Genomic DNA, 18,799 nt, shown 5'->3' on the forward strand with positions numbered 1-18,799 from the left:
TAAAGTGGACCAACACAGACCATGTTGGACAGCATAGGTCTATACTTCCAAAGCCTTCCAGATTGGTTCAAGTGGATCTAGTGGTGGTACCGGAAGTGGATCGGATGTAATCTTGGAGAATCAACTTGCCCTGTGTGATGGCTACAGACTTAGGTCAGCTATGTCTGATGTGCTGCTTGGTTTGGGAGCTATGGACTCTGGGAGCCATGGGGTCAGGGTTTAGCAGGCTGTTTTCACCTCCACAGATACTGTCTAATTATACGGGTACACTGACAGATCTTGGTTCATATCCTTTGTGAGACCAATGACAAAGGAACTTTGCAACTTATGGGTTGCAGTTTTATGAGTCTGGTTTGTGGCTTGTGGAAAGAAGGCATCACCTGGGGAAGAGGACGCTCCCAGAACCAAAAGGCCAAGCAAGTAGGTGCCTCTTGGGGGCAGAGGTTCCGCTTAGATGGTTCCCGAAGCCACAGGCTCCTCTTGTACCTTAGGATGGGGAATCTTTTTTTTTTTTTTTTTTTTTTTTCCAATTTGGACAGGATCTTTCTCTGTAGGCCAAGCGGGCCTTGAACTCATGGCCAGCCTCACGCCAAGGTTACAGACGTGAGCCACCAAGGTTGGTTCCTCGTTAGAGTCTCGAAGACATGTGCTTCAACCAGATGTTCCTGGTGCTCCAGAAGATGGGGATGTCAGCGCCCAAGTTGGGGTTTGCACCCCGAAATGCAGGCGCGAGGGGCGGGTCCCGGCTTCGGCCCGCGCCGCCCCATGTGACCCGGTCCGACATGGTGTCGCCTCCTCTCGAGGAGGCGGCGGCGTCTTCGGCTCGGCTGCGTGTCGAGCCGGCCCCGCGGCCGCTCATGGGCAGCCAGGGCCGCTCGGGTGCCCCCGGGAACCGCGGGCCCAGGGAAGGCGAGGGCGGGGAGGCGAGGGAACTGCAGGAGGCGAGGGTCGCGCGGGGAAGGCGAGGGAAGGGGAAGGGGAAAGCGGGCACCGGGCACGGCGGAAGAGGAAGCGGGGCGGAAGGGAAGCCGGGCCTGCAGCGGGCGAGGACGGCGGCGGGGCCGGGGGCTGCGGCGGGGCCGGGGCAGGAAGCCGAGGAAGGCGGAGGCGTGGAGGAAGGGCCGGGAAGCTCCGGGAAGCGGGATGAGGGGAGCGCAGGGCCCGGGAAGGAGGAAGAACGGAGGGTCGGGCCCGGGCGGCGGGAGGACGGCAGCCTGGAGAGAGCACGGGAGCGTGGGTGTCGGGCGTGGGGCGGCATCCCGGGGCCCCGGACGGCCATGGCGGCGGCGGCCGCCGAGGAGGAGGAGGCGGCGGCGGCGGCTGCGGAGCCGGCCGCACGTCCGGCCGCGGGGCCCGCGCTCTGGCGCCTGCCGGAGGAGCTGCTGCTGCTCATCTGCTCCTACCTCGACATGGCGGCCCTGGGGCGCCTGGCCCAGGTGTGCCGCTGGCTGCGGCGCTTCACCAGCTGCGACCTGCTCTGGCGCCGGATAGCCCGGGCCTCGCTCAACTCCGGCTTCACGCGGCTCGGCACCGACCTGTAAGCGCCCGCTCGCCCGCCCGCTCCCCGCCCCGGGCGGGCCAGCGTCCTGGGAAAGGGCGGGGCGCCGAGGCCTGGTCGGCTCGGGGCCGTGTGGCACCCGAAATACCGAAGCCCAGATTCACTCCATCCCCCCACCCCCAGGTCCCTCCCCAGCACCCTCGGGGAATCCCGGTGTCACCCCTCTTCAAGAGTTCCCCCACCCGAGGAAGCGTCGGGAGAGCTTCTCTCAGTCAGCGCCCTCCCCCGTGGGCGGCTACTCACAATTAGCCATCCTCAAATACTCTTCAGCCCTCGTGAGTTGTGGCTTTTCCTAAATTTTTGACTCTCTGGGTTCCTCAGCTCAGGACAACTAGGTAGGTCTGTGTCCTGTGCGTCAGGCCTTGGAGGACGACGCCTGCTGGTTCTAGAACCCAGGCCCACTAGGTGGTCTTTCAACGTGTTTTTGTGGCCTCTCATCCTGCCCGGTCTCTCCGAGGTTGTTGGGCTTCAGGGCTCAGATAAAGTCAAATATGCAGAAAAGGGCTCGGATCCTTAAAAAAAAACCTTTTAGTCCCATTGTCAACATATTTTAGGACTTGATTCAGGCAGAAGGACCCACAAAAGATGTCTGCTCGAGGCAACAAGTTGGAGCTGATGTAGGCTGTATCCAAGATCCTGCAGTTTGACCTAGTAGTGTCTGAGACCTGTGAATGCAAAACATTCCTGAAACACTTAGGTTGTTAAACGGGAAGGGGAGAGCATCCACAGGGGAGAGGTGAGGATAAAAGCTTTCAGATTGCAGCCCCCTTGCTCAATTGTAATACAGGAGGATAACCCCCCCTTTTTTGCATAAGAAATCATTTCTACACAACTTTTTCCATTTTAAAAGTTTTTCAGTTGCACACCCCCTTAATTGCCAACCTGCCCTTGCTCCCTTACCCATCCTAACAGAAGAGTGCTTAATGCATAATGTAATGAATGGATTGTGAAGTGCCATCACATGCCACACCGTCTTGAATTAGTTCCTTAGAATAAAAATCTCAAGCTAGGCATTATTGAACAAAGGTTTTGATATGCAAAGGTATTGGATCAAGTCTTGGTATACCAGCAAAGAATGAGTGAACCAATTTGATGTGAGAATTAACAAAAACAAAACCCAAAAACCTTTGCAACTTCAGTAGCTGAGTGAGAGTACCCAAAGCTGTGTTACTTTGTATCTCTCATCACTGGCCAGGATAAATATTTTGCCATGTGTCGGTTTCACCTGTGAGAGTGTCTCTTTCTACTCTGTTACTGGGGTCTTGGTGTTTTTGTTATAAATTTGGAATTTTTCTGGGTCATAAATGTTTGGCTCTAGTCTGTCATCTTTGATATATTTTCCAGTCAATTTTTTATTCTATTGTTTTTATTAGAATTTTTATACTTCATTAGAATCTGCCAATCTTGTAATTTTTTTCTCCTCCCCTTTAACCTGAGAAATTTCTAATTCTTCCATAGACCTGACAAATTTGATTGCCAAGTGATTTTCTTATAACTTGATTTTTTAAAATGGCGTTTTCATCAGTAACACTTATTTTGGTGCAAGGAGAGAAATTCTTTTACTATATTTTTCTCTAAATAGCTGCTTAGTTATTGCTACACCGGTTCTTAAGCGTCTCTCACTTTGGGAAGCTTACATTGCTGTATACTAAGTGTACACACACACACATACATACACACACACACACACACACACACACACACACGTTTGTGTATTCAATTTATATCTGAACTCTTACTTTCTTCTCCTGGTGTCGTCTCCCATTTCCATAACATTTTAAATGTGTTGCTCCATGATAGAGTGTAGTATCTGCTAGGGTTATATTATACTTGCTGGGTTGAAATGTCAGTGTGTTACTACTCCACTGATACTCAGTTTATGACCAAAACCACTCTATGCCTTTTCAAGGATTCTTGTGCTCACTGTAAAGTTAACATCTAATTTTTATTTATCATTTATTACTGGTTTGTTCCTGTGTGTTTGTATTTCATGGGTTTTGTGTTTGCTGAAAGTGCACTCTTTTCTCCTGCCCTCTAATGTAGTGAGTAAGTTCCCCCCCCCCCCCCCATTGTCTTGTTTGACTCACTCATTCTATTCTAGTACAGTTTGTTGGTGATGATGGTTCCTTAGGATTTTAGGTGTGTGCACAGTCTTATCACCTGTAAACACGAGTGTCCCCCTCCCCTTTTTAAAATCTGAATAACTTTTTTAAGCCAAAGGGAAAAGAATCAGAATTATGTGTATTTCAATCTCCAGTAATCTGTAGTAAAGTTTACTTGTAAACATTTTATGTGCTTTTCTTCCTCCTCCTCCTCCTCTTTTTCCTCCTCTTCCTCCTCCTCCTCCTCCTCCTCTTCTTCTTCCTCTCTCTCTCTCTCTCTCTCTCTCTCTCTTCTTATTGGCATATGTTCATTGTGTATAGTTAGTTCTGGATTTCAGAAACATTTTATTTCATGTATATCATGTAATCTGACAGAGTAACTTGTTGAAGGAATATTGACCTATAATAGAAGTTGTCCAAAATGACTGGCATTCAAGCTAACTAAAGCAAAGTGGCTTTCTCTTACTCTGGAGAATGAATGAGTCGATGTTTATTTTTATTTTCCTTTCTGATGTTCTAAACTGAGAATGATAACAAAATGAAAATGAATTTATAGTAAAAAGTGCTTAGAGTTTGCCAAATGGTATTTATTATGGCTTTACTATTATTAGATATGTGCGTTTTAATTTTGTGTGTATGTGTCCTAGCATGAAGCATTGTCTTTCCAGAGAGGTTGTTTTGCTGTGGCACTTGATAAAGAGCAGGGTCACTGCTCTGTTTTTTGGGTTGAGAGGGAGAAATTATGCCTGTTACAGCAGGTGGAGAGCATTTAGCAGTGTGGCCTGCTTCTGGACAGCTTCAAAGACTTAATAAACCACGAGGAGAGGTAGTTGTCATCCCTGCAGAGATAAGGTATGTACCCCAGTTCACTCAGCGCGTCAGAGTGCCTTTTCCCTAAGTGCAGAACATAGCTCCCTGTATAACCTGGGCTGTTATTCATGCTTTGGGCTAATTCACTGCAGACTGGATAAGCAAGTATGTCTTTATAAGCACAGTACAGAACTTTGACTTTCTCAGAAGACACATAATCTCACTGGCTTTGAGTTTTATCTCCTTAAAGACTAGGAATGGCATTGCTCAGTAAAATGGGGCCAACCAGCTATGACTGTGTTCAGTACTAAAGAGCCTTTCCTAAGCTGTTTCTTTTAACTTCTTGTCTCCCCTGTATTCTGCCTATGTCAGAAGTGGACATGGTTTGATTGGGAACTGCTGCCTAATGATAGGAAACACACACAAACACACACACAACATCCAGGTTCTCTCACCTGCCCTGAATGTTTTCACAAGCATGACAGCAGAACCTGTGGGCTTAGGGACTGCACTTGCTGCTTAAGGGCCTTCTGAGTTTTAGAAACACTAACTGCTAAGGTTTACTGACCTTCCGGCCCAGGGCAAGCCCTGTTCAGTTTAGCTGTTCCTAACTGACCATAGCTTTGTTGAGTAAGATGAACTGCTTGGGTTCCTTGTCATGTGTTAATGGTCTTATTCTTGTGCTTGAAGGCATTTGAGCCACTTAAAACCACAAACAAATAATTTGCTTCCCTTCAGGCCTCTTGCCCAGTGAACACTAAGAAGTATCCTAAGTGGGCTTTTTGTTTCTTCTCCCCCCTTTTTTTAGGAAACAAAAAGTAGTTTGAATTAGTCATCTGATTTCAAATAAGTTTTATTTGAAAGCTTTATGAAGCCTAGGGGAATAGAAATATCTTGGTTATAAGAGTAAAAACCAAGGCAGTGTTTCATACAGAGATCTTTTGAGTAAAGAATGGGGTGGGCACTAACCCAATTCAGTGTGTAAGAACAAAGCAGTGGACTCCAGCTCTGTCCATATATGATGCCTGCAATGTGCAAGAAGCACGCTGTGCTGGGGAGGAACAGAAGGGCTGTCTCTAAATTCTAATATGGATAATTAGTAGGAGCAAAGGAAGGGGGACTCTGCATAGAAACCGTTTAAATAGTACTTGCAATCTCCATGGTCAAGAAAGCTTACCTGACCCCTTCTTTATTGCAGTGTTACATATTTTCAGGTGGGAATTTCCTTTTAAGTATCCTATGGCCAGTTACTTGGCTGGGCTTACATTAGCCCGGGATAGATTGCCTGGAATTAACAATAGGGGTTTCAGGAGTAGCTAGAGCTTCTGAGGTGTTTGCCCTGGCATGCAGGCTCATTCCTTTGACGGTCCTGCAGCCTTGGAGCTCTTTGAGGCTGGAGGACGAGGGTATCTATTTCAGTGATGATTAACATCCAGAGTGGTGAGATAGACACAGATAAGCAGAGTGTGTTTGTTTGTTTTAAAATGATTGCACCTAAGAGCTCCCCCCCACCCCCGCCCCCCGGAAAAAAAAAAAAAGCATGAAGTTTCCTTTCCTAACTAAATGGAGAGGGCATTGCTGACTGGTCTTTAAGGCCTAAACTGTGATTTTTAGGAAACAATTAGCAACTCAAAAGTATCCCAGGCTTTCTTCTTATCCCTCTGCCTTACCTGTGAGCAGTCAGCCTCTCCTTAGCTGCTCAGAGGTTTCCTATAGGGCTGTGTTATCTAGGTTGATTTAGAAAGGCCTTTAAAAATTTTATTTGTTTTTAAATATGATGTGTGTGTGTGTGTGTGTGTGTGTGTGTGTGTGTGTGTGCGCACATGAATGTAGGTGCCTGGGGAGGGAGGTCAGAGACATTGAATCCCTGGTGCTGAGGGTGCTGGGACTGGAGTCAGGTCTGCTGTAAGAGCTGTAAGCGCTCTTAACCACTGAGCCATCTCTCCAGCCCCAGGCCTTATTTTTTTTTTTTTAAATGGTTTCTGAGTTAATAAAAGGAGGGTTCAGTTTACATGCTCACAGTAAATACACCTGCAGAAGCAGGAAATGGTCTGGTGCAGGCCTTCCCTTCAGAGGCAGACTGGAAGAGAGGAGGCCTCCAAGGCTGCAGGATGAAGTACTCCCTGCCTTTTCTAGTCACTTGGCCTTTGAACCATAGGGGTGACTTGTCTAACGTTGGAGGCAGAATCCTAGAGAAAACCAGACTCTACAGTCTTCAGTGAGTTCATTTGGAAATCTAGATCCTTCATCTGCGTCAAGTTTGGGTTGAGCTTCTGAAGTCCAGGGGGTGGCAGAATCACTGAGGAAACATACAGGTTTTTAAATGATTACTTTTGAGTTGTTGACATAGAAAAGAATCTCCTTTGTATGAAGTCTTATCCTTAACTCTAGGTTGACCTTGGTATTGGATTAGTTTCTGGTCCTGACTCCTAACCATGGAGGAGGGAGAAGTTCAAGTTGACTTTCTTTGAGGCAGGTTCCGGTAAATCTTGAAATTTAACGTGAGAAGGAATAAAGGGGGAAAATGGATTATGAGTTTCAGAGGAAAAATTGACTCCTCTACCCCCATCTACAGAAACTGATTGTTGAGAAACTTTCTCTGGTGTACCCTGTCAGATGAGGTGGACAAGAGAGGACTTGGATCACTTCCGAGGGAGTCTGTCTGTTCTGCAGTCTTGTTCAGGTCGATGGGCTCTGGGTGGAATGCCACAGAGGCAAGATGGGGAGCCTAGTGAAGAGCAGCCATGTGAACCCCGGCTCCCAGGAGCACTGAGGAGGAGACGATCTGGAAAAAGAATTGACCCCTTGTTGGAGGGTTGGCTGCCTTGGCTCAGCTGAGTCAGTTCTTCATTTTCTTCAGACTCTCTACATCGCCCTCCCTGGAAGAATGGGCCACCCAATGGGCCCCTGCCTGCCCCTCTTTAGCCTACAATTAATTGCCCACACATTCTTCCTTGTTCTCTTTCTTTTTTGGTATTTGACATGAGCTCAAATTGCTGAGAGAGGTGGCAACTGTGAAATGAGGACAGGGCTTGGAGACACCTTAAAAATACACGTGACGGCCATTAAATGACAAGAGCAGACTGCTAGGCCTTTCAAAACATCACCATGTCTGTTGACTTTCCAGTCCTTGTTCACAGCACCAAATTGGAGGTCAAAGAATCATAGGAGTTAGAGATGGGAAAGACATGTGGGGTCAGCTAGTTCATCCCTCCGCCCTCTCCTGCCCCCTACTCCCAATCATTCCTTACATGATATTTTCTCGCTCAGCTCTTGTACAGTTTTCACGGTCTTCACTCAGCCCCAGCCATCACCTTTGGGGAATGATGCTGGAGGTTCTGTTCAGCTTCTCCGTGGTGAAGAGAGATATTGCCTCTGCCCCCCGTTGACATTCATGAACTCTGTTGGTGGTCTCAGCTGAAATCCTGAAGGCTCGCTGAATATCTCCCTGTTGCTTGGTAATGGGGCTTTCCTGATAGAGCATTAGTGTGTGATGTCACCAGCAAAGAGGAGTCCCTGCTGAATTAAGTCCTACATTTTTGCTTTTTAAATCTCTTGACCTGAAGGGAATTAGATATATGGGCTGGGAACAGATGGCCAGTAATAATGGAAGTATATTAAACTGGAGTTTGATAAGAAATGTAATGTAGAAATTGGTGGATTTGCTAGGCACAGTGGTGTATGCCTTTAATCCCAGCACTTGGGAGACAGAGGCAGGTGGATGGATCTTTGTGAGTTTGAGGCCAGCCTGGTGTACATAGGGAGTTCCAGGACAGCCAGAGATCTTGTCTTAAAAAGCCAAAAAAACAAAAAACAAAAAAATAAAATAAAATAGAAAAGAAAGAAGAAAGAAGAGAAAAGAAAAAGAATTGGTGGGTGGGGCCACTGAGATGGCCCAGGGGGTGAAGATGCTTGCTGCCAGGCCCAGTGGCCTGAGTTTGAGTCTCTGGAACCCATATGGTGGAAGGGGAACCAACTCGACCTCGACATGTATACCATGGCAGTGTGCAGCCACACACATTCTCCCTTCCCCTCTCTTCCCCAGCCCCTCTCCTCCACCAAATGTAATTAAATTTTTTTTGGATTAAATAAACATGAAAAATACTGGACCTGTCAAGCAGTAAGGCGCTGTTTTGGGAAATACAGATTAGGGAAGAAGGAATGCTGCCTTACTCAGGCGAAGGTTCACTTTCAGCCGAGTAGAGAGCAGCTGAGTTGGAGGTAGGCGTCTGGGAAGGAAACACTGTTGCCTTTGTGGTTCCTTTACTTGAACAGATTTCAACAGTTACTTATTTATTTGTATATGCCCGTATGTGTGTGTGTGTGTGTGTGTGTGTGTGTGTGTGTGTGTGTGTGTGTGTGTGTGTGTGTGTGTGTGTGTATGTGTGTGGGTGTGCATGCCACGGACACCTGTGGAGTTCAGTTTTCTCCCTCTGCCCTGAGGGTTCCAAGGATTGAACTCAGGTTGTGGGGTTTGGTGGCAAGTGTCCTTATTCGCTGAGCCACTTGGCAGCCCTCCCCTTTGCTTTAAGGGGTCAGGGAGAGAGAAGTCATGCTCATTGGCTCCGTGGTTTGGAAAGGGAAGAGTCGTTTTTAGAGGCCTCTTTGGAGGGCTATCCCGAACTCCCCCTTCTTGTTCCAGCAGCTGTTGGGAGCAGTCCGAAGGGGGTATTATGTTTCTTCTGGTAACTCTGCCAAGAATGAGAGGAAATCCACAATCTGTGGGGTTTGGGGGTGGGGTGGGGATAGGGTGGCAGGTGATGGGACAGGGAAATTAAATTGTTTTATAGTAAATACGTTGAGATACTTTTCCTGGAGAGCAGTTTTACTGAAAGGAACAGTGTATTTCCCCTGTTCATGAACTTAATGAGTTCCTTTCTTTAGAAAAAAGGAAATAGTTTTCAGTACTTTTTCTTTCTTGTAGTTCTAGCTTTGACCTCCTAGTTCTTGGGTTTCCTTTAGAAAGTCTGTACTGAAAAGATGCATCAGGAGATTCAGACGTTGGTGGTGTGTGCTCAGGACAGTGTGCTATGGGGAGTGAAAGGCTGTGGGGAGAGCCTTTCACTCAGCCCTTATCCTGCCTACAGTTTGACTTTGTCATAGCAGCCTAGACACTGGAGACGGGAAACTGGCCGGTGCTGTTTGTATGGTTCACACACTCTCCATCCCTTTGTCCAGGCTAGTGGGACACTAGGGATTTTCAAGTCTGGGTACTTTGAGTGATTAATATGGAACACAGTTTTAAGATTAAAAACAATAAAAAAGTAATCCTGGGAAGCAGAGTGGTGTAATTATTACTCACATTTCAGACGGGGAGTCCAGGGAAAAGAAGGCAAGCAAACAAAGTATAACTAAGTCAGCCTGTGCCTAATTCATGACTCAGAGGGGAGGCTTGTCCACACACACACACACACACACACACACACACACACACACAGATGGCAGCTTTTCTTTACTGTTGTTTATTCTCAGAAAAGTGCTAGATCAGCCTTTCTGAAAGTTGCATTGTAGGAGCCATGGAAAACTAATTCCGTAATCAAATGAATGTGGGAAATGCTCTGGACCACACCCCCTCTTGGGGATCACAATGCCCATTGGTAAATTAAAGGCATTGAGAAGTCCTATAATAGAGGAACCTGCTTAATTTTGTTTTATCCTTCATTGTCCAATATATTTGAACATAAAAACTTTTTTCCTGCTTAATGTCTGTTAACATTTTGCTGAGCACACACTGGACAGGTGCCTTGCAAGTTACAGAACCTGACCAGTGACAGAAGAGACAGATGTGAGCATGGCTCACATTCTAAGCTTACACAGTAAAGGACAGGGGTTAGGTCCAGTGCTCCTGAAACTGCTGGGGATGGCTTTGACTTTAGCATAGAATTTGGATATTTATGTTGAATACTTTTTTCTTTTTCTTTTGTCTTTTTTTTTTTTTTTTTCTTCCCCAAGACAGGGTTTCTCTGTATAACAGCCCTGTCTGTCCTGGAACTTACTCTGTAGACCAGGCTGGCCTTGAATTCACAGAGATCTGTTTGCCTCAGCCTCCTGAGTGCTGGTATTAAAGACATGTACCACCACTGCCAGGCCTCATGTTAAATTCTTAAAGATGTCATATATTACATATGTATTGCTAGGAAGAGCTTAAAATATTTTTTAGATTTATTCTTTATGTGTAAGAATGTTTTGCTTGCATGTATGTATGTGTACTGCATCCATATCTGGTACCTGCAGAGAGAGGAAGAGTTGTCAGAACCCCTGGAACTGGAGTTAGGGACAGTTGTGAGTCACCATGTGGGTGTTGGGAACTGAACCTGTGTCCTCTGCAAGAACAAGTGTTTTTTTGTTTTTTTGTTTTTTTTTTCTTTCTGTTTTTCGAGACAGGGTTTCTCTGTGTAGTTTTGGTGACTGTCCTGGATCTCGCTCTGTAGACTAGGCTGGCCTCAAACTCAGAGATCTGCCTGGCTCTGCCTCCCGAGTACTAGGATTAAAGGCATGTGCCACCACCGCCCAGCAAGAACAAGTGCTCTTAATTGCTGCTGTCTCCTCAGCCCCAGGAAGAGCTCTTGAACCTACAGGTTTTGTTGGAAGTGAGACTTGCCTAAGGGAGAACCATACTTTTGAGAACTCTTCCTTCCTCCCTCCCTCCTTCCCTCCCTCCCTCCCTCCCTCCCTCCCTCCCTCCCTCCCTCCCTCCCTCCTTCCTTCCCTTCCTTCCTTCTGTTTTGAGATAGGGTCTTGCTATGTCAGTTAGACTGGGGAGGAAAAATCAGGCTGATCTCTGAGCTCAGCCAGACTAACCTGCTCAGTGAGACCCAGGCCAGTGAGAGCTGAAAAGGCAAGATGGGCTGGGTGTGGTGGCACAAACTTTGAATTTTAGCATGGGAAGGTGGAGGGATGGGTAATGAGAAGCAGGTGAATCTCTGTGAGTTTGAGGCTAGCCTGGTTTACCTACCTGGTCTGGTGGGGAGGGTAGTGGTGAATTTGACTAGACTCTTGAAGAGGCAGGTACTAGCTGGTCCTGCTGGTACTGGCGATCTAGATGGGGTGCTTCCTAAGTTCTTTTTCTACTCGTGATCCCCTTTTGCCTGTTAATATATAACCCTGGGTATAAAAGTATATAAAATAGGTATATAAAGAAAAAGTTCATTGATATTAAGTCATAATGAAACGTACTCTAAAACAGTTCTTTGTAATATATGACTCATTTACTGAACACGAAATACATCATAATGAGATGGATTTTGCAGAAAGAGTCAGGTGGGGGCTGAATATTTGATGCTGCGGCATGTAGAGCATCTTCAGTGTTTTCCAAGCGGCGTGTCATCTGAGACCCCAACTTTGCCTCAGTTTGTAATACAAAATGGCAAAAGTGTATTTAGGACCGTTTTAGAAATTGTTGGAAATTCTACCATTGCCCCAAGCTAGAATTCACTTGATGATTGTGTATATGTATTCATGTGGATGTATATACATGCGTGTGTGAGTGCATTTTGTGTGTATGTGGACATGTATGTGAGTGTGTTCCAGTGTGCATATGGAGGCCAGAGGTCGACACTGGCTATCTTCTTTTCTCTCTCTTCACCCTGTTTTTGAGAGAGGATCTTCCCTGAACCTAGTGTTGGAGCTGGACTGGCTGTTCTTAAGCCCCTGGGATCCACCTGTCTCACTTAGAGCCCTGGCCAAGGTTTTATGTGGGTTCTAGGGAACCTGAACTTAATTCTTGAGTTTGCACAGCAAATACTTTATCTGCTGAACCTCCCCCCCCCCTTGTGCTGGCAGTATGGATACTTCCCCATGCCCGCTCCTGTATGGGTCTGGAGGTCTGAACTCAGGTCCTCATGCTTGTGTGTCAAGAATTTTGCCAACTAAGCCATTGTCTCCCTAGCCCACTTAATGATTTTTTTTTTTAAAATGAAACTTGCCAGGCAGTGGTGGTGCACGCCTTTAATCCCAGCACTCAGGAGGTAGAAGCAGGCAGATCTCTGAATTTGAGGCCAGCCTGGTCTACAGAGCGAGTTCCAGGACAGCTAGGGCTACACAGAGAAACCTTGTCTTGAAAAAACCAAAAGAAAAGAAAAAAAAGAAAAAAAGAAACTCAAGTTGGCAACTCAAACAGCAAATTTAAAAGTCAAGTATTCTAACACAATGCAATCCAAAGATACTTACATACTGAGGAATGATGGTAGAAAACTATTTTGTTTTTGTTTTCTATATTTAAACCATTATGTTTCTGTAAGAGCAGAAAACTGTATATACAGCAAAAATAGTGCAGTTTATAACATGTAGTAGTCTTTCGTTTGAGCCAAGATGCTCCAGGCAGCAATGGTTGGTACTGCTGCTGTGACATGAAGGCATGCACAGTCCAGTCCAGAGAGCACATGCTGTATTCAGACCAAGGCTGCAGTGAAGTCACACAATACAACATGGACGAACTGTCAGAATCACTCCTGATTCATCCTGCACTTGACTTGGGATTAGTTTGTGTTTGTTCCACATTTAGAAGCCTTTTACTGTTAGGAGATTTGTCCTGACTCCCACGCTGATTTGCACACTGGGTTGCAGCACATGGTGTACGGGGAGCTGTGGTGTCGAGGGTTAAGTGTGGAGAGCAGCTTGCTGCAGTCCCATAGTGTGGAACATGGGTGTGGGATGTATAAAGAGGGTTGGCATTAGGGGCCCTCTGGAGGAAGATATAGGGCTACTTGTAGCTCCACGCTGTCCTGTGCATGGTCCTGTGATGTTGACACGTTTCCTGCCGATTTACTTCACCCTAAATTATGGCTGCAGTATTTAATAATTAAACACGATTTAATAATATTTCATAGAGCTTTTCAGAACCTTAATTATAGCTATCTGCTGTCGGATGCAAGTCCAGGGGGAGATCACAAGTTTCTCACTGAGCTGCTTGTACTCTTAGAATGAATGGGTAGAACCGGTGTGCCCGGGCATTGTGGGGAAGATCTGCTTTTTGGAGAGGGAGAAATCGAGGAGAAGAAGAGGTGGTGCTGGGGTAAAACCCAAGCCCCCACACTTCACTTTACAGAGCCCATGTCTCTCATTGGCTCAGTGCCTGTGGTGGCCTTGTTCCACATTTGCTCCTTCTTCCCAAGTTCCAAAAGAGCAGCCTTGCCTGTTACTTCAGTAGGCGGTGCTTCAAGATGGGATGAGGATGAGAGGGATCCGTGTTCTGGGAGTTTTCTGATCCTGGAGATTCTGTAGACTTCGGATCTTACACACATACATACATACTCATGCACACATACATGCACATTCACACACACACACTTACACGCATACACACATACTTAAACACACATGTCTCCCTCCAGCCATTATTCTTCAGACTAGGTTTGCTTATTTGGGGGTAGTGAGATTGGAGAGGGGAAATAAAAGGTCTGTAAGACAAGTTGCTAAATGGTCTTAATAATATCCCCCCCCCCCCCCGCCCCAGCCAGGTATTGGGGTTTAAGTTGAAAGATCAGAGAAACAGAACAAGCCGCAGCCAACCTCACCTCAAGAACTCTTCAGCTGATCCTGTTTCCTCAGACTGAGTCCTCACTGGAATGGATCTCAGTTGAACTGCTTAACAGCCTCTAGTTCCTGGTCCTCACCCCTTATGTACCTCTCTGCTTCCTGCCATCACTTCCTGGGATTAAAGGCATGTGTCCTTCCCAAGCAAGACAAGAGATCTTAAGTGCATGTGCCACCACTCCGGCTCTGTTCCCAGTACGGCCTTGAACTCAAAGAGATCCCAATGGATCTCTGCCTCCCAAATGCTGGGATTAAAGGCGTGTGCCACCATCCATCCACTCAAGGGAGAGAGAGTAGAAGCAGGCAGAAGGAAAGTGAGAAGACAGAGGCTGGTGTGCCGTGGAAAACTATAAAGGCCACTGGCTAACCATTTCTCCAGTTACTGATAGAAAGCGAGGGTGCTCCTCTCAAAGAACACCATCAGTGCCCTCTAAGTAAATCTCCCCATGGCTGTTAAAGCAAGGAAACCCTCTACCATGGCCCACGGGCATGGCTGAACGGCCATTTTCCCAGCCTCCTCCTCTTGCCTCAGGCTCCTTTTTCCACTTGCTCCCTCCCCTCCACCTCAGCTTTCAGGCACTTAGTCATCTTTAGAGTTTCACTGAATTCCTGGATGCATGAACTATTTTAAACAAAAACAATACAACAGCCGGGCGGTGGTGGCAAACACCTTTGATTCCAGCACTCAGGAGGCAGAGCCAGGTGGATCTCTGTGAGTTCGAAAGCAGCCTGGTCCACAGAGAGAGAGATCCAGAACAGGCACCAAAGCTACACAGAGAAACCTTGTCTCAAAAAACCAAAAAATAAAACAAAACAACAACAAAAAAATACAACACGCACCCATTGTAAGCTACCTGGCCCCTTAAAATCTTGGCAAGTGAGTCCAGAGGAGCAGAAATGGTCAAGGACATTATCTACAATGACCTTTGTGGTTGATATATTGTGTACTCTAGTAAACTTATCTGGAGTCAGAGAACAGAGCAGCCACTAAATTAGACATAGAGGCCAGAAAATGATGGTGCAAACCAGGCAAATCTCTGTGAGTTCGAGGCCAGCCTGGTCTACAGAGCAAGTTCCAGGACAGGCTCCAAAGCTACACAGAGAAACCCTGTCTTGAAAAACCAAACCAAAACAAACTTGTTCACATCCTAAAGCACCATTAATATACATCTTCCGATCTGTTATCTGTGGAAACTTAATTTTATATGGTAATTTTTCCTTAGTCTTACAGTTGTCATTGAGTATTGTACAACAGCTATTTCCATCTTTGGAGTCTTCACACTTGTTGTTTCTAGTGGTTGTACATGGTCTGTTCCGTGGTGTTAGTGTGCTCTTCCCTCCCACAGGCAAACATTTGGGCCATTTCCAGCTCAGACATTGTAAAATGTATTTTTCATTTGAGTTATTTGTTTGTAATACAGTGCTCATAGTGAAAATTCAAGATCAGAACATAGTACCAGCAATGTGTAACCAAACCTAAGTGCTTATAAAGTCAAAGGTTTGTCAGGTTTTCCCACTTAATAGATGTGAGGCAGTATTTAATAATTGTTTTAAGGTATGTTTCTGTAAACTAGTATTCAGGAATGCTTTTCTCAGTGTTTCTTTGTGTGAATCCCATGTGACTGTTCCTAGGCTGTGTGGGACATGGATAACTGGATACTAGAGATGAGTGTTTTGGTAGATTTTTATCAGCTCCCTAAAAGTTGTAGAGATGAAAGAAATTTGTGTTTACAATGTTAATTTCCCTGACTCTGTTGTTTACCTTTGAATTTCTTTTTCCCACCTCTGTTAGCATTTCAAGATTAATAGAATCAACTTACATACTTTATAATTCATACATTTTGTTTCTGCTTTTCTTTGGAGTGTGAGTATATTTCATTTTCTTCTGCCTAAACTATCTTAAATGTATCCCCCCCCCCCTTTTTTTTTTTGAGATGAGATGAGACAAGATCTTGCATATAGGTGCGACTGACCTGGAACACACTACATGATCCAAGCCACCTTTGAACTCACAATAAATCCTCCTGCCTTTTGAGTGTTAAGATCATAGGCTTATGTTATCATGTCCAACTCAACTTCCTGTTTTTTTGAATTTACTATATTGTAGTATGAAATGGCCATCTAAATTAGTTTTTGTTTTGTTTTGTTTTGTTTTTTTGCTTTTGCTTTTGCTTTATCGGTACATGTTCAGTTTTGTTAACAGCATCATTTATTTTTATTTTTTCCTTTATACTAAGGATTAAACCCAGCGCCTTACAAATGCGCATACATTCTACTGCTGCATTGCCCCTTGACTTATGTCCCACCACTGCACTGCGTCCAAGTGCCTAGAACTTTAAGGGACATTTTTTCTCTTTTTTAAATATTACATTGTAGAAGAATAGGGAAAATATATAAAAGCACAAATATCTCATGATTAAATAAGATATTAATCTAGAGGAAGCTGAGTGAAAGGCAAATGAAGAAGGGACCCTTGATGAGGATTGGGAGGACTCATTTTCGTACTGTTAACCTCCTATGCTGTGTGTCTCTGTGTTTTTTAAAATTCAGTCCTGTACATTCATGACTTTACAGATCAGAAGGATTATTCTGTACAAATAAGTAAGGCCAGAGCTTGAAATGGATTAGACATCTTTCTGCTTGCCCAGGCTGTCTTTTCAATGTGTGTTGGTTAGGCTCTGGAAACAGACTTTTGTTTGCTGGCTTTTAGTAATGGGTGGTATATATGAAGGTGTAAGTAGAGACAGAGAGAAGTGTGTGTGTCTCTCCTTTGGTCAGTGAATTCCTAGGCAGATCTAGTAGTTTCCACTGTGTGTTCCAAGCAGTGTACCTTATGTGGTCAAGTGTTTGAAGCCATGGAGACACAGATAGGCAGGCACCTCAAATGGAACTCTCAGATTCTTGCCCAGGATTTCAAAATTCTGGCTAAAAGTGTTCTCCCAAAAGGCCTTTGAACTCTTCCCTGTCTTCACACCCCGAACTATGCCACTCTTGCTGGTGGTGCGTACCCCTGTCTCTTACTGTACCTTCTTCATCCAAACGTCCATTACTCAGTCAACAGCACCCCTGCCTCTTACTGTTCCCTCTTCATCCAAACGTCCATTACTCAGTCAACAGCACCCCTGTCTCTTACTGTACCCTCTTCATCCAAACGTCCATTACTCAGTCAACAGCACCTCTGTCTCTTACTGTACCCTCTTCATCCAAACATCCATTACTCAGTCAACATTTTTTAAATGAGAAGTTTAAAACATGGAAAAGAATTGTACACTGAACATTGGTTCCCAGCACCCACATGGTGGCTTACAGCTGTTCATAACTCCAGTTCCGGGGATCTCATGTTCCCTTTGGTCTTTTCAGGTACCAGATATGAACACGGTACACCTATATGCAGGCAGGCAAGACCACTCATACTCATAAAACATAAAATAACCCCCTGCCAGACCTTTTGCTACAATGGCTGTGCCTTTTTTTTCTCTCCCATCATTAAATAGAAAACTCTTATTGGTCCTTTAAAGATGTATGAACATAGAGGCTAAGCATAGTGGTACTTGCCTGTAATCCCATCCCTTGGGGCTGAGGGAGACTGAATCAAGGCTAGCTTAAGTGTGAAGAGAGAAATATTTCTTCATTTGTGTACTTGTTATGTTCTTCATTTTGATGGCATAGTTTTTAATTTTGATAAGTCTAATTTATTAACTTTTTTCTTTTATGTTTTTGCTGTGTCCTAAGAAAACTTTGCCTACCCCCCCACCAGATAGATAAGTGTCATTTTCCCCAAATAGATGTGTTTATATAGTTTATTCTAATAGCTTTACATTTTAGATTTTGTGTTTAGGTTTATTATATATAAACTTTTCCTGTTTGGTGTGAGGTAGGAGTAAGGCAGGTTTCATCTTTTTCACATGGATATCTAGGAGTTTCAGTACTTGAAAATTAAAAAAAAAAAGATTTATTATTTCACCCTCTTAGTGCAGTAGTCAGTATGTCAGGCTCATATACTATCTTTAGTGTGTGTGTGTGTGTGTGTGTGTGTGTGTGTGCACACGTGTGTGTGTTCTCACAGTATGAATGTGGGCAGGTGCATACATGACGTGTGGAGGTCAGAGGACAACTTTTGGGAGTCAATTCTCTTCCTTTACCACAGGGATCAAACTCAAGTTAGAAGGCTTTTGTGGCAAGTGCTTCTTACCCATGGAGCTGTCTCATCGGCTCGAGCACTTTTTTGCATGTATTTCACTAGATTGTTTTGACATCACCATAGACACTTGTAGTAGTTTTAGGATAGACTTTTCTGCTTGGATTTCTTGACCAGCAAGTGTGGAGATAGGAGTTATTACTTCTGATCCCATAATCCCTTTAACCTATATTTGGTTCTATTCTGGATGTTCCCAAGGCCTGACTCAGTAAGTCATAGAATCTTCTCTCACTAGCAATGAGTGATAGTGATTGAGGTCTTTGTTCTGTTTGGACCTAGGATGACCAGCATTCCAGTAAAGGACCGAGTGAAGGTGTCTCAGAACTGGAGACTGGGGCGCTGCCGAGAGGGCATTCTGCTGAAGTGGAGATGTAGGCAAGTAGCTTCTTGATTTTCTTTCTTTCTTTCTTTCTTTCTTTCTTTCTTTTTTTTTTTTTTTTTAGGCTTATTTGTTTTTATTTTATGTGTATAAATTTTTGTTTGTTGTAGCTGGAGAGTTTTCTCTCTGGGTCCCGCCAAGCCCCGGCAGTCTGACAGCCCACTTATAAAATAAACATACAGATGCTTATATTATTTAAACTGTTTGGCCTAATGGCT

The 18,799-nt window shown here is 45.0% G+C and overlaps 1 protein-coding gene across 1 annotated transcript in view; it reads left to right on the forward strand.

Annotated features, from left to right (window-relative positions):
• Nucleotides 1–822: 822 nt before the first annotated feature.
• The window catches only part of Fbxw4 (F-box and WD repeat domain containing 4), an 87,070-nt gene continuing 69,093 nt past the window's right edge, over nt 823–18,799 (forward strand). Inside the window, exons 1-2 of the mRNA XM_059257181.1 lie at nt 823–1,537; nt 18,482–18,577. Of these exons, the coding sequence (XP_059113164.1) occupies nt 858–1,537; nt 18,482–18,577 (776 nt within the window). The 5' untranslated portion in view covers nt 823–857. The remainder of the gene's footprint in view (nt 1,538–18,481; nt 18,578–18,799) is intronic.

This window comes from Peromyscus eremicus, chromosome 1 (genome assembly GCF_949786415.1).
Source record: "Peromyscus eremicus chromosome 1, PerEre_H2_v1, whole genome shotgun sequence".
NCBI lineage: Eukaryota > Metazoa > Chordata > Mammalia > Rodentia > Cricetidae > Peromyscus > Peromyscus eremicus.